The following is a 24,744-nucleotide window of genomic DNA, read 5'->3' on the forward strand; positions in this document are numbered from 1 at the left end:
TTATTATAAGGATCCACATTAACACAACTTGACACTTAAGCAGAGGTCTGAATCTCAGATTTAAACTAGTGCAACTAATCAGTTTCCACTGACACTCCATGCTTCTGTAAATTCAATTAACTGTTATGTAAATATCATCCATAACTGTGTAATGGTTTATCTGCTCCTTAGAGGCATTGACTAATTTACTCATTTCTGGAAAGAAATAGTGCTTTGCACTTGCTGACATTACATAAACAGGGTTTTTTCTGTTTTCTTAGCACCAATGCACATACATTACATACAGGCAAAATAGAGCTGTGTTTAAATAATAGGAGCCCATAAATTCATGAGTAAAAGGGAAACAAATATGAACCGTTACTGTGAAGTGGCAGATCTTATTTTCCTTGTGCTGTAAAGTGAATCAATAGCAGGGGCCGGTGCTGGCGTTCAATAGCAGAAAACTGCTTACTCTTCATTTGAGCTATATGTAATCAATCCTAGCCAGAGGATGGCTAGAGCCCTTTCCAAACTAAGTGGGGAAACAGTGGGATTACTAGCTCTGTGGCATTTATAAATTGAGCCCAACGAGAAGAGGACCACCAAGAGACTCCCGGTCAACGTAATTACACCGGCAGGCCAATAAATCCGACCCACAGATCTTTTACAGTAGCACTGCAGTAAATCCAGCAGTGAGCCTCTTTCCTTACATTGCCTTCCTGCACTACAGAAAAAAAAAAGTTAATGTTTGTGTTGCTGTCTAGTAAAAAAAGAAGAAAATGAAAAAACACTGTGGCCTTGGTAGCTACAAATGTCTGTGGCCTTCGCTTCTGGCCAAGCTGTGAGTCAGTGCACTGTAGAGATTTAGATCTACACAGTGTTGACTCTTACGTATGACAGCACAATGAGCTGTGCATAGAAATCTGCATTGAGTACCCTTGAAAGAGGTGATTGTAAAGCGCTCTTGAAGTCCATCTAATATTATTTCCTTTTCAAGACGTGGACACACAGGAGCAGCTTAAAAGCACAGAATTGATTTTAGGACTATATGTGTTGTCTCTGAGGACATTTAGAAAGGACAGATGTCACACAAATATGTAGAGGACATTTGTTGCACAGCTAACATCATACTGATCTTCATGACATTGAGACAGCCTGAGGATAAGTGATTCTCATATCCCAGGTCTGTGTGTGTCTTGCATGCATAAGTCCATGCACAGAAATCTTGACCTCTGCTGTAAATGTTTAGCAGCCACCTTTCTATATTTCTCTCCAGATTATAAAGAGCTGGGGCTGCAACATTTTGACAGTGAGTTACAATACAAAAGTCAATTTCGGAATATTTGGCCGAATGCGAATGTTCACCTTAATTCAGTCAAGAATCTTCGTCCAGATGCAATCTGGTTAGCGCAAGATTGATGGAGCCAGAGAGCACCATGAGCTTTTTCATCCTCTCTTGGGGGACAAACAGGGACAAGGATAAATCAATCAGCGAGCGTCTCTCCGGCTTCCTAATATGGCTTACCATCTCTGGTCAAAAACACAGCTTTATAGTCATGCTGTTTCTATTTGCATCACCTTTTATCTGCTATTATTTGTTGCTGTGAAAGAAACGAAGGTTCTGGACAGCAGCACAGAGTGGTGATTAATTCTGCAGAGCAGCTAGTCTGGTCTGGATAAGAACGTGGAGGGAGCTCAGAGAATAATAAGCGCAGAGTAAAAAGTCAAAACCTGGAAAAACAGAGGTGGCATTCTTTGCCTGTAACCAAATTAGTGTCAAAGTGCTCCATTGCTATCTGGGGACGACTCAAACATATTATTAACCTTTGTGGAAATGGTTTTCCGAGCCCTCCCAGGTTCCAGAGGAGCGCAAATATGTGTAAGTGCTTCCACCTCCCTTTTATTTCCGTGCAGTTATTAAAGTGAGCTGTGCACGGGGACACATCTAAACATGGACAACTAGGACACTCCTGTCTGTGTGCTGCAACTCCATCAGACCTGTGCATGAGCTACACAAGAGACACCTGAAGGAAACAAAACACTGCTTTTTGTTTACAGACGGACGAGATCCAGACATAACAGATACCCCAATTACAGTTTGCAAGAACAGTGTGATTTGGCTGCCTCTGGTGCTGTTTTATGTGAATGCAGCCCTCGAGGCACATTGTTGTCAGGCTTTTCTTATCAACACACAGTGTAGACTACAAGACCCTGTAGGCAGTACCACTTTCACAGGATTAACTGTGGAGGTTCGTGTACAATATTACCCAGTCTGCCTTAACTCCCCAGAGTGCGCCAAGCTCATGTGCTTTTGTTATTGTAAAGACTTACAGGGTTTGAAAAACATATTTTACTTGCAAGAAACCCACATTTCAAGACTGTAGCAAGTCATAATTTGGACAATAAAGACGTGCTGTGGAGCAGCTGTGGCTAAGGAATGTCCTTGGGCAAGACACTGGACTCCATGGTACCTTGCACGGTAGCCTACTGCCACCAGTGTGTGTGTGATTGGTGAATGAGAGGCAAAAAATTGAAAAGGGCCTTGGTTAAGCGTTTTATAAATGCAGTCCATTTTCATGCTGGTATAATGGTCTTCACCATTATTTAAAATTGGTGTAAATAAAACGCTAAAATGTCACGCGCAATGACTACAACATTTTGTGAAATGGAGACCTTTCAGTTGAGGACAGATGTCAAACATCGCACGTCGGTCTGTGTTGACATTAAAGGCCCCATGAATGGATATGTATCGCTGGTTTTCATTATGTCATTGTTAGATGTGTTTGCACATGGATGGGAGGTCATGAGGGACCTGATTTGAATATTTTAAGTTTCTACGTAAGCCGACACCTGTGGAAACACACCAGTGAGTCATGTTATTATACTGCTTGTGTAATGAAGTTTAAGAACAAAGGTAGACGTGCAGGTTTTACTTGATTCAACCACAACTACCCCCCTTCCAGTGACATGTCATCTCTCTTTACTATCTGAAAATGACAGAGTAGTATTTCTGGCTTCACAGACAACAAAAAGGTGATTACAGATCTATACTGAAGTATTGAAGTATTTGCTTTTATATATGTTTAAGTGCAAATGTTAAAAATGTTGAAAAAAACCCCGCCAAAAAAACTAGGTAGTTTTGATAAAGGGATCCAAAAGGATTCTAATTTGTTGATCAGATTAGATACTGGATCTGGATTTTGATGAAACTCACATATAGCTGCAAGTCTTCCCTTTAAGTCTAGTTATAATCAATGGATTTTTACTGCACATGACCATGACCAGTAATCACTGAGCCCTGGATATTTTTAGTTACTTGTCATGTCTTACATCTGGACATCTAGCTTTATGGCATTCAGTAACAAATGATTTGACTTTTAATGGATTTACAGATTTTGAAAACATGCTAAAGGGCAGCAATTCACGATTGTTTTCATTATCAATTAATCATTGAATCATTCAGTCAATGGAATATTGAAAAAAATCCCATCACATTTTCCAAGATGGTGTCTTAAAATGTTGTTTTGTCCCACCAGAAGTCCAAAACCTATAGATGCTCAACTGACATATGACAAGGAAAGGCAGAAATTCGGCACGTTTGAGAAGCTGATCTCTTGATCTACTCATAGAATCATTGACTAATTGTTTGTCATCTATACACTACAAATAGCTGACCATCTCTTATTAATGGTTTTTCCCTAACCTACCCAAACATCTACACAAGTTGCACTATAGTCTGCTCCGACCAGTCGTCTTCTCCTGCTTGTTGTTGTTGTTAACTCAGCTGTTGCTAGGGGATAGGCGAGAGGATAAATACTGATCTATGGAGTGAATATGCAGTGTCAAACAGTGATGGAGACACAGAGAAAGGGGAAGCCAGAGACCTTTATAAAGACAGGAAGACAGAGAGTGAGGACGAGACGGAGGGAGACTGTGTGGGAGGAAGTGAAAGTAAGAACGACTCTCCATTGGATTTGTGAAGGGGCTAAGCTGCCTTCTGGTGCTACGTGACCAGCCTATACCGCCAAGGCAAGAGGGCTCGGGCTTATCTCAGCGCGCACAAGCAGCTCTGCTGGCAAAGGCACCGTGGCATGGCTGTGGGTGCTGCTGTCAGAGCGTGACGGGTAGCTCTTACTCTCTTCCCCTTCTCTCACTTTCACTCCATAATTCTCTCTCACCCATTCACCCCCCTGCCCCCTTCTCACCCATTCACAGTCTGCATCTCACATGGTCTGGAACAACAGCATGAAAGTGAGTGAATAGGATATTTCCATTTGTCTGATTGAAATGTGAAGCCAATGTCCAAAAGGATAAAGGCAGTGGTAAATTGCTACTAAAACACTTTTCTCCAGACCACAAATCTCTTTTAAAGTTCTACTGTGAACTGTTTGAATAAATTACTTTTAATGTCTATCTGAAATCAGTTCTTCTAACCACAAATCCTGATGGAAGCGATGAATAGTTTCTTCAAAAATGACATCATTCAGACAAATCATCAACTGAGGTCCCAAGCGTTCAGAACTAGTTCTATATGTTAATTATATTGATCCGAATGGCCACACTAGAAGGCGGAGTGGACACTATATTGTTTAAATGGAGCAGAGATTAAAGTACACATTCTCAGTTAGTCTCTTCTAGAGGACATTCATTATGTTGCACATTGTCGTTTACATGAAAAGTGAACAAAAAAGTGCAAACCCTGGCTCCTTTCTTACTTTCTCACCGTTGACCAATCAAAGTGAGTGTGAAAGTTGGATGTTGGTTTCGTAAAGTTACAGAAATGCTCGGACAACCTAATACAAAGATCAGAAAGGTGTTGGGGCCACTGACCATCCAGCAAGAAGCTCAAAGTGGCCCCTTGAGAGTCCACAGCTCGGAGTTCTCTCAGCTGTGCTTTGAGCTAAATGCTAACACCAGCAAGCTAATCCAAAATGTTATTACAATTCTTCCTGAGGGGACCATGAATATCTGAACCAAAGTCAATGGGCTCTAATAGTTGTTGAGATATTTCAGTCTGGACCAAATTAATGGGCAGATTAAGTGACAGTGCTATCTCTAGGGCCACACCACTAGGATGGCAAATATCCCATTTTTGGTAATGCTGATGCAAACTGAGCATTTCCTCCTGCTGCATGCTCACATTAAAAGAATTTAACTGGTGAGAATTGATTTTACTTTTATTATGAAGTAGGCTAGTCACAGGAAACACAACTGTTGTGTGTGACAGTGAGATAGTACTTACTGCTTTCAAAAACAATGTCATTTTCAGCATTTGTTGACAGCAAATGAGCAGCCTCAGTTAGCTGTTTGATGAAGAACTGCAGGCGACCAGCTGCACACCTCCAACTTATAGCTATCCAATTATCTATTGTCACATTAGCTAATAATCAAGAAATAGAAATACAGGACCTTAATGGGTCTTTTATCCTCAGTGGCCTGCACATGTCACTGGGTTCTTCTACCATTCCTTAAAACTGACTTCTGCCATTAAATCATTTATAGACTCAAGCACTCAAACTTATCACAGTCCAAGCAAACATGTAGATGTGGACAGCTGACATGGCATCACTATGAAAGGCATCTACTGTACTAATTAGTGGCAGCCACATGGTCCTCCAGCCTTGATCAGAGTGGAATATTCTGACATTTTTGGCCATCAAAATAAAGGTTTACTAGCAAGTGGAAATTCAAATCATCCAGAGAATACTAAAACCAAGGCCAAACACAGTGTTTTCTCCTTTGAAAATGGTTTCAGATATGCAAGTTGTCCTATTTCCAGAGAGAAAACAGAAAGGTGCCTCACAGTGGCTTGTGTGTAATAGCCACCCCTGGCTACGATCTGGATGTGTAAACACAAGAGACGTGCCACCTGAGACAATTACATCAAACACAAAAAGAGAGCAACACTGGTGTACTGCCTGAAGCGCTGGCTATAACTGTCAACTGGCATAGTGATTAGCTCCTCATCCAACCTCACGCTGTGACTATACGGCTGCAGCAGAATACTGAAAACATACTGATTCAAGGACAAGAGCTCAATCTATGGGTCCACACTCGAACAAAAACACGAGCACCAGAAGTGAGGAAGCAACAGGAGGGTGACTTAACTTCCAACCTGACACTTCCTTCAATCTATTGAATAGCTGCTAATTTAATTCCAGCCCACAAGTCCCTTTCATGAAACTGCATATCAAGCAAGGCTTGGTGGAAGCCTACAGCCAGTTAGCGTATTGCTCCTCCAGCAGCGGTTCATCCCCTCTTCGACCCTGCAGTGAAAATCCAATGAATAACTAACAGGGGAATAATCAGTCACATGGCGGCGGTGGCAGGGTCCGCCGCTCTTGGGGCGTTAGGGTACACCAACACGTGTGGTTCTGTCTTGTTTATTAGCATTTCCTCTGTCAGCTGCTGTAGATACAATGCTGTGTTGGCAGATTCAGACCTCTGTTTCTGCCTGCAAGCCACTGAGGTAGCGGTGCACGTCAGCACTTGTTCTAGTAGATTTAAGCATCCTGAACACTACTGATATAAAATACACAATATACAAAATATAATTTAAATAACATTTGCTTTATAGATTGTAAATTAAAAGTCATACCCTTTATGAAAATGTCCTGTTTTGCCTTCAATATATTTGTTATGACAGCAAAGCTTCAACGCAACATCCTTTTCTTGTATATTTATGTATATGTAGGACTTCTGCTGTCTCTGGACTGTGGAAGTAAGTCCGAAGTGGGCAAAATGTGATAAAATGGCTCGTCTCAATACTGCAGCCAAGGTTGGTGCCACAGTTTGTAGCAATCTGTTGGTGCTGTCCGTCTGTCCTTGAGACAGATTACCCTTCTGCCTGTACCCTCCGGTCAGACACACAGGAAATACATTAGAGGATAACAAGGTAGAGAGTGTGAAGATGGAGAGAGTGAGAGACAAGGTAGAGAGAGAGAGAGAGAGAGAGAGAGAGAGACTGGGTGAGAGAGCAGAGGAGGATTGGAGAACAAAATGACAGAAAGAGCAGAAAAAACAGGACGGGGGGAAGAAGCTGTGGAGGGATGTAAGGAGGGGAGAAGTGCAGCAGCTCTGCTCTTAGAAGCCATTATCTGCAGCGACACGCTATGACGGCTCTCCCTTTGCACCCATACACAGACATCTGCAGGAGGACAGTGGCATATCTCCTGCCTGCAAGTGCTTACCTAATGTAGTCATAAACTGTTTCCATAGTTAACTTTAGTCTGCCAAAATGCACACAGAAGCAGACCCACATGTACTGTATATAGGCACAGAGAGCATGAGTCAGCCTTGTCAAACAAAGAGATAGAAGAGCACTTGTGCTGCACATATCCAATAAGAACATTGTGTGATGTAACAGTTTTCAAATGCACTCATTGTAGGCAGGAACACTGTAAGTCATATTTAATGAGTCTACAGCTGCGGAGACAATCGGATCATCTCCTGGTTGGCCTTCTGCTAGCGAGTAGAGCTCACAGTGGAGGCTACAGGCTGACTACAATGATGTAAAGGTCAAAAACATGGCGGTGGGACTCGGAGGCTGTCACACAGAGACGCTGAAGAGAGCTGGTGTTAAGTGTCACACCCTCTCGGAAAGCAACGCTGCAGGCATCTGGGAGATCACAGGCACTGTGGCCTCTCCTTTCCTTTTCTTTCTCTTTCAACTCCCCTCCTCTCGTATCCCTTTTCTTTTCTTTTCCTCTTATTTGCTGTTTTTCCTCTTCTTATGCTTTTCTTTATTTCGCCGTTTATTTCTTGACCTTAAATCATGTCCTTCTCTGTGTTTTCCTTTTCTTATCCTTTCCACTCAATTCCCCTGCACTCACCCTTCCCTTCCCTTCCCTTTTCCTCCTCTCTCCTTCAGATCTTATTCCCATTTCCTTTCCATTCTACTTTTTTCCTTCCTCCCTTCTCTTTCCTTTGTTTTGCTTTCCTTGTGTCCTTCTTTTCCTTCTCTCCCTTTCCTACTCTTTCTTTTATTCCCTTTTGCTTTCATTCCTTTTCCCTTTCCTTTTCTTTCCTTTTCTTTTCTTATATCTATCTTTTTCTCTTCTCTCCTTTAACTAACTTTCTTTAATACCCCTTTTCTTATCATTCTGCTTATTTCCTTCCTTCCTCTTCCCTACTCTTTCCTTTGTTTTGCTTTCCTTGTGTCCTTCTTTTCCTTCTCTTCCCTCTCCTTTCTGCTCCTTCCCTCCCCTTCCCCTTTCCGTCCACAGTATAATATACAGTAGATTATAATATACTTTATAAATGAGTGACTCTGACAGCTTAAACATGGCCCATCTTCCTCCTCTCATCGTGCTTCCTCCCATCTTTGTTTTGCTGAGCTTGCGCTGAATGATGTCTGACACTCATCAAAACATGCGTGGCTGCTGCTTCTCTTCATTCAACGATGCTACAATGGCTGCAAAAAAGTAGCACACTTGTTATAAAAACACCATGAACATATGAATCGCTGCTCCTCCTCATACAGTAGGTGAGAACCACGCTTGGTGTCATCGTGGTGGGAGGCTCGTCGCTCGGGTTATTAAAACGTCGCTGGTAAAATGTGCTGTGTGCCTCTAATGACAGGTCTGTCTGAAGCCTGGCAGACAGCACAGCAAGCCGCCTGCCACATTATTACTATCCCATTAGAATAAATTAGCATGATCAGCCCTCTAGGAGCAGCCTGGTCTGGGTTTGACTATATAAAAATGCCACAGGGTTCCACTTACTGGATCCCATATAGATAGGAGCTGGAGAGATGGGACAGTCACTAATCAACATCTCATTATGTGATACAACAGCGTAAATGAGTGACAGATGCAGTATTTCTGCGGTCATATGGTGACAACTCAGGCAGTGATCTTAATGTGGTCTAACTAGACCAATGCTAGCTAGAACAAATGATTAACTGCTATGACTCTTGCTTTAGAGGCTTGTACAATTTGTTACTCTGTAGTTAAAAGCCGTAAAAGCACAATAAGTCACAGTCGCGCTTCATTTAATGGCTGAATGACTGTGACTTCCGACCCCACGCTTTTAAAAAGAGCCCACAGTTGCCAGTGAACGGATAATGGAGAATAAGAGCAGGCTGAACTATCAACAGTCACTCCACCTGTCCTGCCGAGCTTTAATCCCACAATTTCCTTCATTGATTATCGGCGACCGAGCTGATACGAGTGACCGCAGATCAACCCGATCTCCTGTTGACGCCTGGCCTGAGGAGCACAGTCGATAAATGATGACTCTGTAGAAAGCTTATCAGAGTGTGACACCAGCAGCACGCAAGTGGAATGACACGGCTTCACCCTCCCTCCACTCTCTTCCTCCTCAGCGATTCAAACGGTGACCTACGACTCCGCGTGACATCATGCTCCTCACAATCCCTGAGACACTGCCATTCATGGCAGAACAGCCACTGCTGCAAAGTTTTAAGCTGCTGCCCTGATTTACATGACTAAACTGCTCAAGGACATGAAGCGAAATTCAAATTATCCAAGAACTCTATTAAGAGAGCTGGTTGAGGCGTCGAATAGGAAAATATGCGGATGGATCAGCATAAACTCACCTGAGATGCTTTAGGTAACGACCATCCATGTTGATGACACTTTCTCGTTTTGGCTGTTAAGTGTGCTGAAGTCATGAGGAGTTTTTTTTTTTTTATATCAGCTCATATTTATATTCATGCATTTACATCCAATGTTTGGTTAGAGCTCTCAATCAACCTCCAGTGTGACCTAAAACCAGATGGAAACCACCCAAAAAGGAGGGTATTGCTTTGGGTCTAATCACACTTGCTCCTTTAACTGGATTTTTCTAATAGAAGATATGTCGTTTTAGCATGAGTTCAACTGCTAAACTACCAATAAATTCATCTGCTTATGGTGAACGGCCAAGAGCGCAATCCATCTAAGCAATCACTATAATTATGCAGGATCATTTGGTAACCTGTTTCTGCCCTGATTCATGCGATTTGGCAGCTGCTGATTAAAAAGTGAGTTATTTAAACACAGTGACTACTGGGCTTATAATATTACAGAACAAAATGTCTGTTTTGAGTCCCATTTATATCTGTTCATTATTATCTGTGACATGAGGTCTAGTTGAAGTCTAGTAATGCTCATAATTACGTCCTCGTGAGCTCTATGTAACTCTAGACCACATAGAAGTAGACACATTAGCAGCAGCAAAGTGCTGCATGACTTGCTGTCAATCACCACAATTTGATTCCCCTAAGTGGATTGATCTAATTCTGATGATGACATCACCAAAACTGTCCAATGAATAGGGACTTTAAGCAGCTCCAAGGAACTTTTATTTGTTGTTGATTCTGGCAGCCAGTGAAAGGAGACCCATTATGCTTTTTTGTTTCTTTCCTTGCCTTCAGTGTTTAAAATGTAAAGCCCACACAACCACACAAACAGAAGCTCCTCTCTCCCACAGAAAACACTGCTCCTGAAACGCCTCATCAGTAGTTTCGCCTATAATTCTGTGACTTTGTGACATCACACTACATCACCATGTCATACATTTTCATAATTTATGTATTTATTTATTTCTGTTGCTGTAAGCGGTGCTGGGTCAGACGTGAGAGCTGACCAATCATAGCAGACTGGGTATTCAGGAGGAGGGGGGGCCTTAAAGAGACAGGAGCTAAAACAGCTGAGGAGTGTCTCAGACAGATGGTATACAGTGCTTCTGCGCTGGAGAGTATTAGAAAAATTGCATGTAAACCTATTCTGGTAGTAACCCAAAATAACATTATGAACCGAAAAATGAGCATGATATGTCTTCTCTAATACCATTCTTCATTTTCAAAAGCAGCCATTTGTAAAAGCTAAAGTTATCAATGTTCCCTAGTAATGTTATGAATTTGTGGGGAAACCCACCCAGTAACAGGCATTAAGAACTTTATATAAAAAGCCAATCTTCTTGTAGAACTGTGGTTTTCCACTTGAGTTTCAGATTTATACATATATGAAATGTTACAACCTGAAGTGCCATTTTTAATTGCTGCAAAAGTGCAGTGATTTAAAATATTCTAAAATATCTTGTGCATAATTATATAAAAATTTGCCTGACATTCAGCATGACATATTTGGCATCTTTGGAAGCTTTGGTAGGTTCATGTCCATTTGTGTCAATATTTGCTCCTGGTGGCTGACACAACACTGATTCCACCTCTAAAAAGTTCAGAAAAGTTTTTGTATAGGCAGCCCTAAAATCAGCAGCGCCAGCAGTATGTTTAGAATAAATGTAGTTGTATGCATTAGGCTATATCAAGGAAATGGAGCTGGGGAAAAAGAACCACACTGGGAAGTCACAGCACAGCAACAAGCACCGAAGATGTCGCCTCAAATAAAAAAGAAATCAGTCAAAAATAGGATCTTGAGATTACCTTTGGTGGTTCAGCAGCATTTAAAAGTACTTGCTTGCGTACTTCTCCCTACACATTCCCTCTTTCTAACCTTGACCCGAGCAGCTTACTAACTCAATCACATCAATGAAGCGAACAGAGATGCATTGCATTTATGAGTTTGGAATTAGTTTATCTCAAACTCATTTCATCATCTGTGAGAAGTCAGCTCCCTCAAGTGTACTTACTCTCACAGTAGCAACCTACCCGCCGACACAGAAATAAACCCGCTGCAGACAGCAGCCCCCCCACCCGCCACCTCACCCACCAAAAATAGGATTCATCACAGGAATAAATCTCATCAGAGTCACGTAATTATAATTTGTAGGCAGGAAATGAATTAGAAGATGAGAAACGGGGAGAGACAGCCGTGGATGTGACACGGTGAAGTTTGCCTGAGTAGGAAGTTCATGTCAACAGTTCAGAGAGTGTGTGAACTTCAAATATCCCCACACCCACAGAGTAATAAGCTTTCCCAAGAAGCTCAGTAGCACTCGATAATATAATAATGTTATAATTGCACATCAAAATCTATGAAATATTCTAGTAAATACACTAAGGTTGTAGCCAAGACTGACATCAAGACTGGCCCATGTGCAGTTACCTATGGTGTAGCCTCTCTTCAGTTCGCCACACCGGGGGCTGCGGCGCTGGGAGTTGGTCGTGTTGTTTTCCTGCACGGCGAGGACGGCGGTTGTCTTGGCAACAGGTGGTGCAGCCTTGTTGAGGGGCGAGGCTGGCACCAGAGTCGGGGAGAAACCTTGACTGGCAATATCCACCGACTGAGACTTCTTTTTCAGTCTGCAGGGCAAAAGCAAATCACAGAAGCAGAACACATTAGTGTCATGTTTACATGATTGAAAACTATAGTGTGTGCCAATGACCTTCACTGTTCAAGGGCAGTGGAATAAAAGCCTATTTGCATCCGAGGTTGTCGATGTCACAGAAATGTAATCGTGCAAGACAATTTTTGCAGCGGCAAGGAAGTTGGGAGAGAGGATCAATAGGCTAATCACACTCTTGTTAAGGGTGAATTTATTAGCATCTCTCTGCTCACCCAGTGCTGAGACTTCTCTATGGTAAAAAGGGATGAAGCAATATCCAATATCCCCCACTGGAAGGAGGACAGTAAAGATCTTGCTCTCACTGAGTAATAACCTGAAGAGCAAATGTTGGTGCTAATGCATAGTAGTCTGTGGTGGTGGAAATGTTGCAGGTGATTATTTTAGCTTCCCTTTTTTACCAAAACATGGATGGTTTACAAATGGTCCACAATGCTACGGCAAAGCTTTCAACGAAGGTCGCATGTAACTCTGATCTTGGTTTCTTCACTCTGGCTGCCTATTAAATTCAGAATCCAGTTCAAGATTCTTGTGATCACTTTTAAAAAGGGTCAGACAACTGTCTACAATAGAGATATACTGCAGCTCTATGTCACATTTAGGTCTCTAAGGCTCTCTGATTTTGGTTCTCTCTCACTTCAGGCTCAGAACCAAAAGATGATATCGTGACTTCAAAATTATGACTTCTAAAATTTAGCATTATACTCCTTTAATGTCACTGGACTTATGTTGGACAGTTTAAAACCGACATTGACAAGGTATTGTCTTTTTTTATTTCCCCCCAAGAACGCAGTTTCTCTATCATGAAAAAATTAAATAACCTCGTCTGAATAAATTAAACTAATGCAGACTTATACATAAACCCTCAACGCTGTCCTGCATGCGCGCTGACACAACTGTAGGTTTACCTTCTGCAGGCAGCCAGCAGGAGAGACACAGAAACAGCACAAATGCTTCAGGGACTTTATTTCATTTTTGTGGCGACAAAAGGAAAGGAAAAGACAGCCATTTTTAACCGATTACTTTTATAAAAACTAACTAAATAACGGATTACTTGAATTGGAGAACTAACGCGTTACGTTATTGGTAAAAACAAAAAAGGAATCAGAGTACTCTAAAGGATTACTTTGTAACAAGTTAACCCCACACTGCAAGTAATGCATTTCAAATTGGTTATTACCTAATACCTAAAGTCACTGTTTTGGGCAAATTAGTGTATATCACCCACAATTCAAAAAGACTACATGAGTTTGGATTTGGATTTGGGTGTGTCCTTTGCTAGTAGCGGCTAAAGTAGCCTCGAGTCACTAGCCTCATGCAGACATGAGGAGGGGTCTAAAGAGGTCTGGTGAGCTCAAGTGACATCACTTGAGGCAAATTATGGAAGTGGACTGCTTACGTAAAACGTATCAAAAGGTTCTGGGCTGGCTGAGCGAGGTCAAATCAAATCTGCCCACGACATCTCCTCCAAGCCTATTAAAAGGATGACGCGATCCTGGGTTTGGGTTTGAACAGTTTATAAAGGAGTTCACTGGGCTAATCTGAACAGGTAATCCCAAAACACTCAGAAGCAGGTCTATCCACTTACATACATACAGTATGTTCTCACACTCGCTCATGTATACAGACAAAACGCAGGCACTCTACACACAAACACGTCACAACAGAGTAAAAAAATAAAATCATACTTGGGCACTCCAGTGAACACTTTGAGTACAATAAGGGGAAAACGGCGGCTGAGACACTATCCATCTGTAGTCTGAAAAAGTCCTGAAACAGCAATACAAGATTCCCAGCACTGCGCCTCCTCGCACACACTTTCAATCATTCCAGCGAAACTGCTGAAGCGAACAGAATCTTTCTGCCCATTTCACCCGAGTGCCCATCCCCTGATGGACCAAAGCGGCACACATGACATAGTGTCTAACTGGCTAATGAAAATGCATAATCTCCATGGAAATGCTGTCTATCACAGTGTATGTGTTCTTCCTAAATTGAACAAACCTAAACGGTTGGGAGGAGTGGGCAGAGCTGTGAATAAACACCAGGAGAAATTATGTTCTGCTTCACAGAAGTGTTCCCCAAAGTCCATTTAGTTAAGAGAAAACACTTGCTGACTACTTTCTACACATATATTCACTAAGACTAAAAAAGCCCTTAATGGACTGCATTCCTCTTTTATTTTTATTGATTTTTTTCTACCTTATGTTCTATCTTTTCCTTACAGAAGTGCATGTGGTGGGAGTTTTCCCAAAGCTTAACAAAGGCACAAGAAGTAATATGCCAGATTGTGCTAATGACTATTTTGAGGAAGCTGCCTGCCTGTTTGTTTGGATGGCACATAATGAGGTTGGAGAATGAGTGAGAAGTAGAAGAGACCTGCTGCTGCTGTTAATGGCTGTGGAGGGCGAGGGAGAGACAGAGAGACAGAGAGAGACAGAGATAGAGAAAAGCTGTGTGAAGTCTATCTCCACTCCCTTAGGAGTTGGTACTAATTACTGTCTCATCAGTGGAGCAGAAGCCCCTCTTCTAGCTCCGTTTCACTGAGCTACAAGGCCAAACGGTATCAAAACACTGTGTGTGTGTGTGTGTGTGTGTGTGTGTGTGTGTGTGTGTGTGTGTCAGAGATCAAATGACAAGGGAAAGACAGGATCCAGGAACAGTATTGTCAAAGTGTGTGTCTCACAAAGAAAGATGGAATAGAATGTGTACAGTATGTGTGTAAACAATGCATCCATGTTCATGTGTGCTCATTTTTTATGGCATGACAGTAGAGTTCAATCTAATACCGATTGGATACCAAATGGACTGCTTCACAGGCATGATTCTGAGGACTTAAGGACAATCAAGAGTCACCTTATCAACAGTCCCAAAGCACAATGACACCATGCAGCACACAATTCCATACACAATAGGGAAACAAAACAGCATTTTTGAAAAGACCAACAAAAAAACACATATTACCAATAATTTTGGCTAACACTAATGTCATTTTCAGCAGTTTAGTGTAAATTCTTAAACCTCCTCACCACCTCAAAACTCAAGTCAGATGAAAAATGATTCATGATCGTCACAATGATCAACCAAAAGTCCAAAACCCAAAGCAAAGACTGCATTTACTTTCATGGATGACAAAGAAAAGCAGCAAATCTTTCCATTCAAGAAACTGCAAGCAGAAAAATGACTAAATTGATTAATCGATCATAAAAATAATGAAAAGGTTACTGGTATCCAAAAATCTAAATAGCAGAGGTTGAATTGAATGTGCTTTGACTTGAGGCGCAGGAGACGTTGGTTGCACAAAGAAACCCACCTGCTTCTATTCTGTATACAATTTTGTAAAAATTGAAAACAATTTAAACCTGGGTGTCATCTCTGTGATCTGAAGGTTTGTAACTATGTTTTTTGTTGGTTTTGTGAAAGGACTTAGACCAAGTATCCCACTGCGACAAGCCTAATGCTATATAATACCATTTCATATGATACTATACGATACTGTAATGATTTGACAAAAGGGGCTGGCCTATATCAGTTATAGTAGCTGACACTGATATGCCACCAGTGATCGACTGCATTGTAATCACTGGGTTTATACGAGTGTTTACAGTTGACACCATTTTAAAATTGACGGCTAAAATTGAATGCTAACAGTTCCATTGATCACTTTGTAAAGTGATGTGACAAAGATCCCAGGTTCACTTCTGTAACCCGTTGGGTCCATCAGCAGAGGGTGGTGCTCTCCTTACTGTCCCCACTCGTTCCACCTGCAGTCCTCCACTGTTGAGTTTCTGTCCAATTATGCTTGTTTTTATTTTTTCTTGCTGCAGTATACAGCATATACGGTAGGGTCAGCATTTTCTTCTGCTTACAAGCAGCGTGGTGCCAACATTTCCCACTGCCTCGGGCTCTGTACTCTGGTAACAACGTCCTCTCACGGATCACCTGTGCTGGCCCACGAGGGACAGCGGTCGCATTCCCACGAGTCAACTCTGTGACAAGAATGTGAAAAATGCTGCACAGGACGTCATTTTTGTTCTTTCATTTTTAATTTTGGATGTTTTTCTACACCATTAGGAGACTTGTGGTCAGCACAGTCCTTCGTTATGTTCATTAGCTGAGCTGTGAACACATCATTACTGGGTTTACAGTCTCTCAGGTAATAGAACCCTGAGAGCTGTGATGCAGTGTGCATACTTCAGCTTCAGTCTTGTATTAAATTCCTTATCTAACTTACAACCTGACTTTCACAGGAGGTTTCGATTAACTTGTTAAGTGTACTGTAATGATGACCAAGCCAAAACAGGCACGTTTTGAACTAAAAGATCCAAACCTATTACACAGAGCGGCACAACTGGAGATAAATAGGATCATTATGGTGCGGTTAGAAACCAATTGGAGTTATTCACACAGAAATACAGCTTTTACAGCTTTACATGTAATGTTTACTGTATATTGAGGACTCCCCGTCGGCCTGCTCCGCATCAAGCTAAATGTGTGAGGTGTTAGAAAGCGACAAGTTTCACAACCTAACTGAAAATCCTTGTAAACACCACACACACCCTTCTTAAAAATGTGAAACCCTTAAAAAAAGACCCTGTTGGGAAACTGTGAGATTAAGAGGCTTTTCACACCAGCGAGGAACTGGCTACTCATGATGCTATTGGTTTAATGTTAGGGTGGGCTTTTTTTCCTGGGTAAATAAGCTTCGTCCTGAGCTGTGATTGCACCAATCTCTGTCTCATGAGCACCAGAGAGGAATGAGAGGCACACGTCAACAAAGCCACCAGCTGTGACAGATTCCTATCTGTGAGCAAATGCTTACACAAAGATGAATAGAGGGAGGGAAAAATGAAGGCAAACAGACGCAGAGGCATTTTGTTTTCCACCCCGCTGTTGTGATCTGACCTGGGCCAGGAGGCACTGGTATATTTGCAGCCCTGCCAAACTGGCATCACTGAGATTATCCGACTCTACAGGGATCCACATGGTTTGGCAAAGGATGCATAAACAACAGGAAATTTGGGGCTAAGTCAAAACACGCTTATCGCTTCCCTACTAAGAGGGATTAGACCTAGAAAAAAGGGGGCTGTGTTTGCATCGCCTTCCATTCCTCCTCTTTGCATCGCCTCCCATTGCTTGCCTTGCAGCAACAACATAACACATTTTTTCAGGGAACTGGTGTTTACATATAGCAGCAGCAGATAGGGTGCTGCTGCGCTATATAAAGCCCATAAGGGAAGGCTGGGTTGACGTCATACTCTGTTACAGTGTTGACAACACAATGACCTGTCTTACGGTAATGATGCCTTAGAGTCCCATTACTGTCAATGCTGCTTATGTAACTTAAGAAAAGGGAGGGAAAAAACCTTATCACATTTAGTAATGCAAAGGAGCCCAATTTAGTAACACAGGGGGTCAGTGACTAATACTCACGGCTCTTAGATCTTTATCAAGCTACTGGAAGGTTTTCAAGGTGGGCAGATGATGTTATCCATGTACATTTTACAAATCCTTCTTTCAAAACAGCAGGAATAGTTTTGTATCTTAAAGCTGCTGCTGCACTAGACACTAGAGCGTTGTAGCCTCTTTCAGCTCACTGTTTTGGTTTGATTGCCTGCAACTATGATGTTTTTTATACTGCTGCTACTACAGCAGCACAGCTACTGCTCAATCATTCCAGCTGCAGTAGCTGTACTCCGCAAAACATCTCTACACCAACTGTACACTACCTGGTTCAGCACTTAACAGTGGACAGTCAAAGTTAGAGACTAGCTAGTGAATATTTAGCAGCTAAAGAGTCAGTTAATTCAGCCTTTAAAATGAGGAAAAGTCAACACCTATGTCATATCTCAATATAACAATATCCAAAATCTAAGACAGTATATAGTCTCTTATCACAATAGCGATATACTGTAATATTAATAGATTGCCCAGCTGTAGTACCAAGTAAATTATCAGCCCTAGGCACCAGGCACTTTGTTTTACAGACTTGGTTAATCAAGTATGAATTATAAATACTAACAAGGCATTCTGTTATCGTCATCGCAGGAGACTTGAATGAGCACTCATTAGGTTTACATACAAGAACATGAGATGTCTTCTAATCCTCAGGGAATCATGTCCAGAGTATCTGCTAATCATCGCTTGTCAGCATCCTCTCGCCTTCACACCATCCAGCCATCAGACTTGTATCAAATTACTATTTGAAATGGATTGCAGGGATTTCAATTCGTGCAGTCTCCGAGGCGAGCAATCATAACAAAACAATTGGACAACTGTGGACTAGCTTAAGCTTAATAAGAATGAGTCAGTCGCCGTCGAGGCTGTCGGATGGAAGCTGTGCTCCCGATGCTGACACACGGGAGAGAGAGAGAGGGCAGCAACAACCTGTGGCCATGCATGTTAATGAGGCCCTCTGTTGCATCCGGAAGCCTAATGAATTACGGCTGGACCTCGCCGCTCTCTGCTCCGCTGTCGGACACCTCCGCATAATGATGTATGGAGCTCTACGCCGCATTACGCTCATCTGCCCTTGCTAAATGCCAAAGCAGCAATTCTGAGTCAAAGGGCTATGTGGCAGTTTGGACCAATGAGGCTTTAAACTTAGTGTGCCTCTGTATCAAAGTGGTGAGAGTAGCAGCAAAAGGCCAGCCACAAATCAGTTAAAAGGTGAACTGAGAAGTGAGAACCTGCACTGCGTTATTACTTTGTGCATCCTTGATTCTTCGGCCGTGACTGTGTGTGTATTATCTGGAAAACACAAGCACGCATTTGTCACTCAGAGTTCGAAAGCATCTTCTAAGTGATGGTCCTCGAGCCGGAGTTGAACAATGCAATTAAAAAAAAAAAATCACTTTTTATTCGTTATGTAACGCATTAAAGAGCATTCCCATTACTGAGAAATGAGATGCACTGTTTCCGCTCTGAGTGGGTGTCCACTTTGCATTCCCCCTCTGCTACATATCAGGTTTGATGTGATTTTTCATTCTTGACACATCTCCTTTTCAGCAAATGCTTGTTTTTTCCCTGTTTTTTGAATTCTTTGAGACCCCCAACATTCTCTTTGACTTTTTTTTATGCCTCGCTTTTTTTGTTTCCCACCGGCGAAGGCAAACTGAGGCCAGCTCCTGCAGCCTGTGAGGAAGGGAGAATACAAAGATGAAAAGCTCAGTGTGTGTGAGAGTTTCGGTCTGTGCTGTTACACTGTAATAAGGGAGTGAGATCTGCTACCGAGACAAGACGGAACTGCAGAATACAACCAGGGAAACTCTGAATGACCTTCCGGCTGTCTGTTGTCGAGCAGTGTTGGCTTCGTTTAGCTTTCTGTGCTGCACGGCCTCACTGGCTGTTCATTTGCAATAAAGAGTTAAACATCCAAAAATGTAGGTGACATGGTTAATCTACACTTAAGTATAAATTTGAGGTACTTGTACATCAATATTTCTGTTACTTTATACCTCTATTTGACTAAATTTCAAAAGGGAAATAATATTCTTTTTATTTAAATACATTTATTTGGCAGCTTTGGCTGCTAATTACTTTAACTTTAAATCCTAATAACCTGTAATGAGCATATGTAATATGATTAATTCTTTTTCAGCACATTAAACTCCCCTGTAGTGGATAAAATAGCTTCACCTTGACAAGCCATAGCTATAAAATGCTCTCTAAGAATCACCATCACCATCTTTCTACAGTAGCCCAGACAGACAAATCAAACTCTGGCTCTACAAAGGGACTTTCATATTTTAATGTAGGGGAGTGTGAGACGAGGGGTGTTCAGTTGGTTGAAATCAGCAATCTCACCACTAGATGCTACTAAATCCTACACACATGTACTTAAAGGAAATTTTGAATGCAGGACTTTTACTTTGAAACAGACTTCTTCGGTGGTTTAATATATAAGAGTAAAGATTATCCAATATTTTCCCAAAAGAAGTGCTAGACAAATCTGTAGCCAAAGGACAGAGCGTTGTTTTTTCCGCTTTCCTACCTCAGTATTAGGCAGTTGGCAGTTCAAAGTTTCTTTTTTGTGACCCTTTGACAGGGCTGACCCCTAAGTCGGGAACCATTCTTCTACATTCTCTACCTGGATATGAAGTTAAAAGCTCCATCTTAATAAGCTACATAAATTAAGTGCTACCTGTGCAGTTATTCACCTTTTTGAACATTCTAATAATAAAATATATGATAATCTATCAGTCACAGGGGCCATCTTTCAGCAGAAAGTGTACTTTTGATACTTTCAATACATTTAGCTGACGATACTTCTGTAGCTTTACTTACCACACTGGATTTGAATGCTGAACCTTTTGGTATTTTTACTCAAGTGATTGATCAGAACACCACCACAGACCCATAACAATAAAACAAGTTTATCTTAACCTGTGCTTAAATTTATAGTCTAACCTGGTGTAGGGTTGAGAGTTTAAAATTAAATCCCCGACACCACTCTGCACGCTTAAATCACCCCTTAACCAACCACACACTCAAACACATACATGCACATTAAAACAATACCAGATGAAGACACCAGCGCAGGAAGCCCCTCACCAGCCAACCAGCCCTCGAGCTTCGTCTAATGATTTCTCCATCACTTAGCAGCATCTGCCAACAATGCTGAACAGCTCCATTTTGATCAAAAATTGCTCTATAAATCAACAGTTCGGCTCATAAGCACACGGCTGGGGGAAAGGCTGCTATTCATTTCCTAAAATGTATCAATATCACACAGAAACACCCCTCGGCCATGGCCTTTCACTTGACTAACAGAGGAATTATCTTAGCTGACACAAGGCGGAGGGGGAAAAGAGAAAAAGAGAGAGAAAAAAAATCGCTGCTTCATTAAGTGTGTGGCTCTGACTCCGGGCCATGTTTTTCTCCCTCACTTTTCTGGCTCTCTGTATCACTCAAGCAGCGAATACAGACACGTAGAGGAGACAAAAAGAATGCACACTTCCTTCTTTGTCCACATCTTGGCGACCAACACAAACACACCTCGTCAGACTCGGCTGCTCAATCACAAACAGCCTTCGGCGTTTGATTCAGTGTGTATCCGTGGGGCCTTGGGACTGTTACTGCTGTTACTGCAGTCTTCCACTGTCCTCCTCCTCGTTGCTAGCCTCGGTCCTGCTCCTGCGCTCTCATTTGCCGAGCGCCGGCAACAGGCAGCGACACGATTGGTCAGCATAAGTAGTGGATGCAACGTCACAATGCCACTGTGTCTTGTGGCTGCGCAGAAATCAGAGACGTGTTCTCGGGTATTGGCAGCTTTCAGCCGCGTGTGGAGTGTTGACATGTAAGATGATTATGGCTGAGAGGAGCAGGAGGGGAAGGCGAGACAGCAGAGATGAAAAGGAGAGTTTTAATTATCACAGTTATTGGCTTCCCACATTGCATCTAATTTGTTAGAAAGAATAACACGCAGAGAAATCTCTGAGCAACAAAAGTGCATTTTTGGAAAATGTAATATAGAGTTTCCCACAGCCACCAACTGCTAAAATTAATGTGAAACATGAGAATACTGCAGCAGAGATTAACTTATTAAATTGTAGTGAAACATGCTGTACTCACATCTCATTACAGATGGATGAAAGACAGAGGTCAAATCTGCTTGGGACCTTTTGGAAACTTAAATTCTGATAAAACGATCGGGTAACACTTTTGTCTGTGGCCTCTGTTGATTCCATTTCCTTGTAATTTCTTAATGATGTCATTCAGTGGCTAAGCTGCATTGTGGGTAATGTAGGCGGCAGGTTGTGAAAAGGCATCCAGTGGTTGAGAGCATTCACTAAAAACACTGCTAGATTCAGTATGGACAGTTTAAGAACCAGAGAAATCACTTTTTTCTATTCCACAGATTATTCTTACGATCACAACTTGTGGCATTTATTACCCACAATGCAACTTGAGTGACATCACTGGAGGCAATGTATCCTTCTCTGAACCCACAAAAACCTTTAAACTACTTTTTTCACATATGCAGTAGTACCCCCCATGACCTGTAAACACACTTTAATGAGTGAAAGTATGAAGCCGTAATCAGCATGTGTTCAGCCTAGCCGACAGGACCATAAAGACTGAAGACAGGGAAAACAGCCACCCATCAACACCCCTAATACAGTCATATTTAAATGAACACATAAAAAGACATTTAAAACCATTATTTCATTCATTTAATGTTTTATCTTTACACTACTCACATACAGTAGTTTTTGTAGCTGCAACTTCCTTGAGAGCTAATGCTTTGTGCAGCACATTGTGCTTCCAACTAAAAAGTCAGGTCCTGTATAAATTAAGTTCTGCTTTGATACTTGCTTGCATTTCCCCAGCCTCTAAGCTTTACTCTAATATCCCTTTGGAGGGTAAAAAGCTCAGTGAAGACAGACACCTATTTTATGTAACTTCAATGAAAACATTGTGAGAAGAATTTTCATTCTTGTGGTCAATTTGCTTGCTGTATTTGCTGTTACTAATTAGTTTATTTGGTTGTTATTAGAGACGCTTTGAGACCAGTGTGGGCAGAGGGTTCACTGTTTTATTGTTCTTGTGTGATTGTGAGATGCATCATTTTGGAAAACAAGACTAAATCAATAAAAAAGTTAACAAAAACATTCTCATCTCCCTTTCTCCTTTTTGTACGTCTGAAAGACAGATAAGCAAGACTGCCAGTGATATAAACATCCCATCCGACCCAGAGCAGAGGTGGGAGTGAATCCATGCTCATTTGCTGAAGCACAAACCTTTGATTGGCTGCCCACTCTAATTTGCACAAAAAGCCCCTGTGCCAGACCCCGTCCATCTCATTTGCACCACGTCCTTGAAACCGCAAAGAGCATCCCCACCGTCTCCATGTGGACAGACTCGGGCTCCACACATGAAGGGAGCTACATGCCATCACTGGCAGAATGGCCTTGGATTGACTTAGCCTTTGTTTTCCTGTGGAGAGCACTTGGACGCCCACCTCTCTGATGCTGGCATCACACGCTGCTCAATATAATCTGAACTTTCACACAGTTTTCGGCTGAACTGAAGGTCTTGGAATCAGCTTTTAGCCTTATATGATCAGTTCACAGCATGTACAGCAGAGACTTGGAAGACAGATTTGTATGTGGCTGAGTTTCAAGAAAAGTATGGTCTAACATTTCAACATGCTCTCACTTCAAAGTCATCAAATACAGCAGCTGGGTCAGTGGCCTTACAGTATGTTTCAGACTATGATGCTCTTCATACCCCTCTTTCATGTTTTGCATGTGAAGGGCTCCACGGTCAAGAGCAATAATACATAATAAGCAATGTCCAGTTAGACTTTCAAAATAAAGCTTGCTGACGAACGTCCAATATTGAAACATACTATAACTTATGGCCTGTTATGCAAGTTGTGAAATGGCCATGGTTTGTTTCAATTTGGGCACAAAAACTACTTGGTTAGGTCGAGGAAAAGATCAAACTTTGGGTTAAAATAATGAAGTGATAATAAACTCATGTCATGTAGTGTAAGTAACATAAGTACACTATTTAAGTATGTTTACTTACTTACATACCATAGCCTAAAAACAAATCAGTCTTTCAGGGGAAAGTCCAGTGTATAACCCATACAATCCAAGGATTTGCTTGATCAAAGGACAAGCTTTTCATATGTGTAGTACAGTCTTTCCACAAAACTTTCCACAGTCATGAGATTCATGCACTGACTGTGCGAGCCACCGCTCTCGCTGGCACATCTGTTCATTGCAGGACACACAGCTGGAGGCACCAACATCTGTCACCACTGGTGTCACTGGCACCATCTGATCAGGTCACACCAATCCTGGATGCTTTAAAAAGGGGCCATATTTGTAATGGGACAGCTATAAATCAGGATGTATATTCATGAGACGAGCTTTAATGTCCTCTGGCTTGAGGCTTCTCTGCTGCAGCTGCTCGAGCAAATGGCTGCAGTTACCTGGAGTGACCCGGCAACACATCTCCACCCCCACCTTCCTCTCTGCCTCACTGTCTTGAATTTAGTCCTTCTCTCTCCTCTTTTCCCACTTACTTCTTATTAGACTTTATCCTCCCACAACACACTTCTCCCTCTCTCTCCCTCTCTCTCTCCCTCTCTGCCCCCGTATTGTCAGTTGGCAGGCTGGTCGGCTCAAGCTGGTCAACCTGATGCCCTTCTGCAGCAGGCGCCATTGGCAGCACTTGGCACATTCTGTGGCTCACTGAAATTCACCGAGCGCAGACATTAGCTTACTCAAGTGTGATACAATTAAACTGATGTAAAAGCTGAAACACAGAGGAAATGGGAGTTGTCTTGTTTAATAAATCTAACATGGTTAACTACAAGATGTTGTGTGTTCCCGCAATCAAACACCCCCAGCATACTTAATATGATATGTTTATATAAAAAGTAGATTAGTTAAGTGAAACATCAGTGGTTTGGGCAGGTATTTAACCTTATAATAAGAAAGGATGACAAAAGAGTGTCAGAGGCCGGATCTCCCAGAACAAGAACAAGACGAGGGGTGTTCG

At 42.0% G+C, this 24,744-nt stretch overlaps 1 protein-coding gene across 2 annotated transcripts in view; it reads right to left on the reverse strand.

The window, feature by feature from the left end:
- The window catches only part of oxr1a (oxidation resistance 1a), a 166,679-nt gene that overhangs the window by 79,193 nt on the left and 62,742 nt on the right, over positions 1 to 24,744 (reverse strand). For both annotated transcript variants that reach the window (XM_073484848.1, XM_073484847.1), the window contains exon 3: positions 11,991 to 12,187. In XM_073484848.1, coding sequence (XP_073340949.1) covers positions 11,991 to 12,187 — 197 coding nt within the window. The remainder of the gene's footprint in view (positions 1 to 11,990; positions 12,188 to 24,744) is intronic.

The sequence above is a fragment of the Pagrus major genome, chromosome 17, assembly GCF_040436345.1.
Source record: "Pagrus major chromosome 17, Pma_NU_1.0".
Taxonomy (NCBI): Eukaryota; Metazoa; Chordata; class Actinopteri; order Spariformes; family Sparidae; genus Pagrus; species Pagrus major.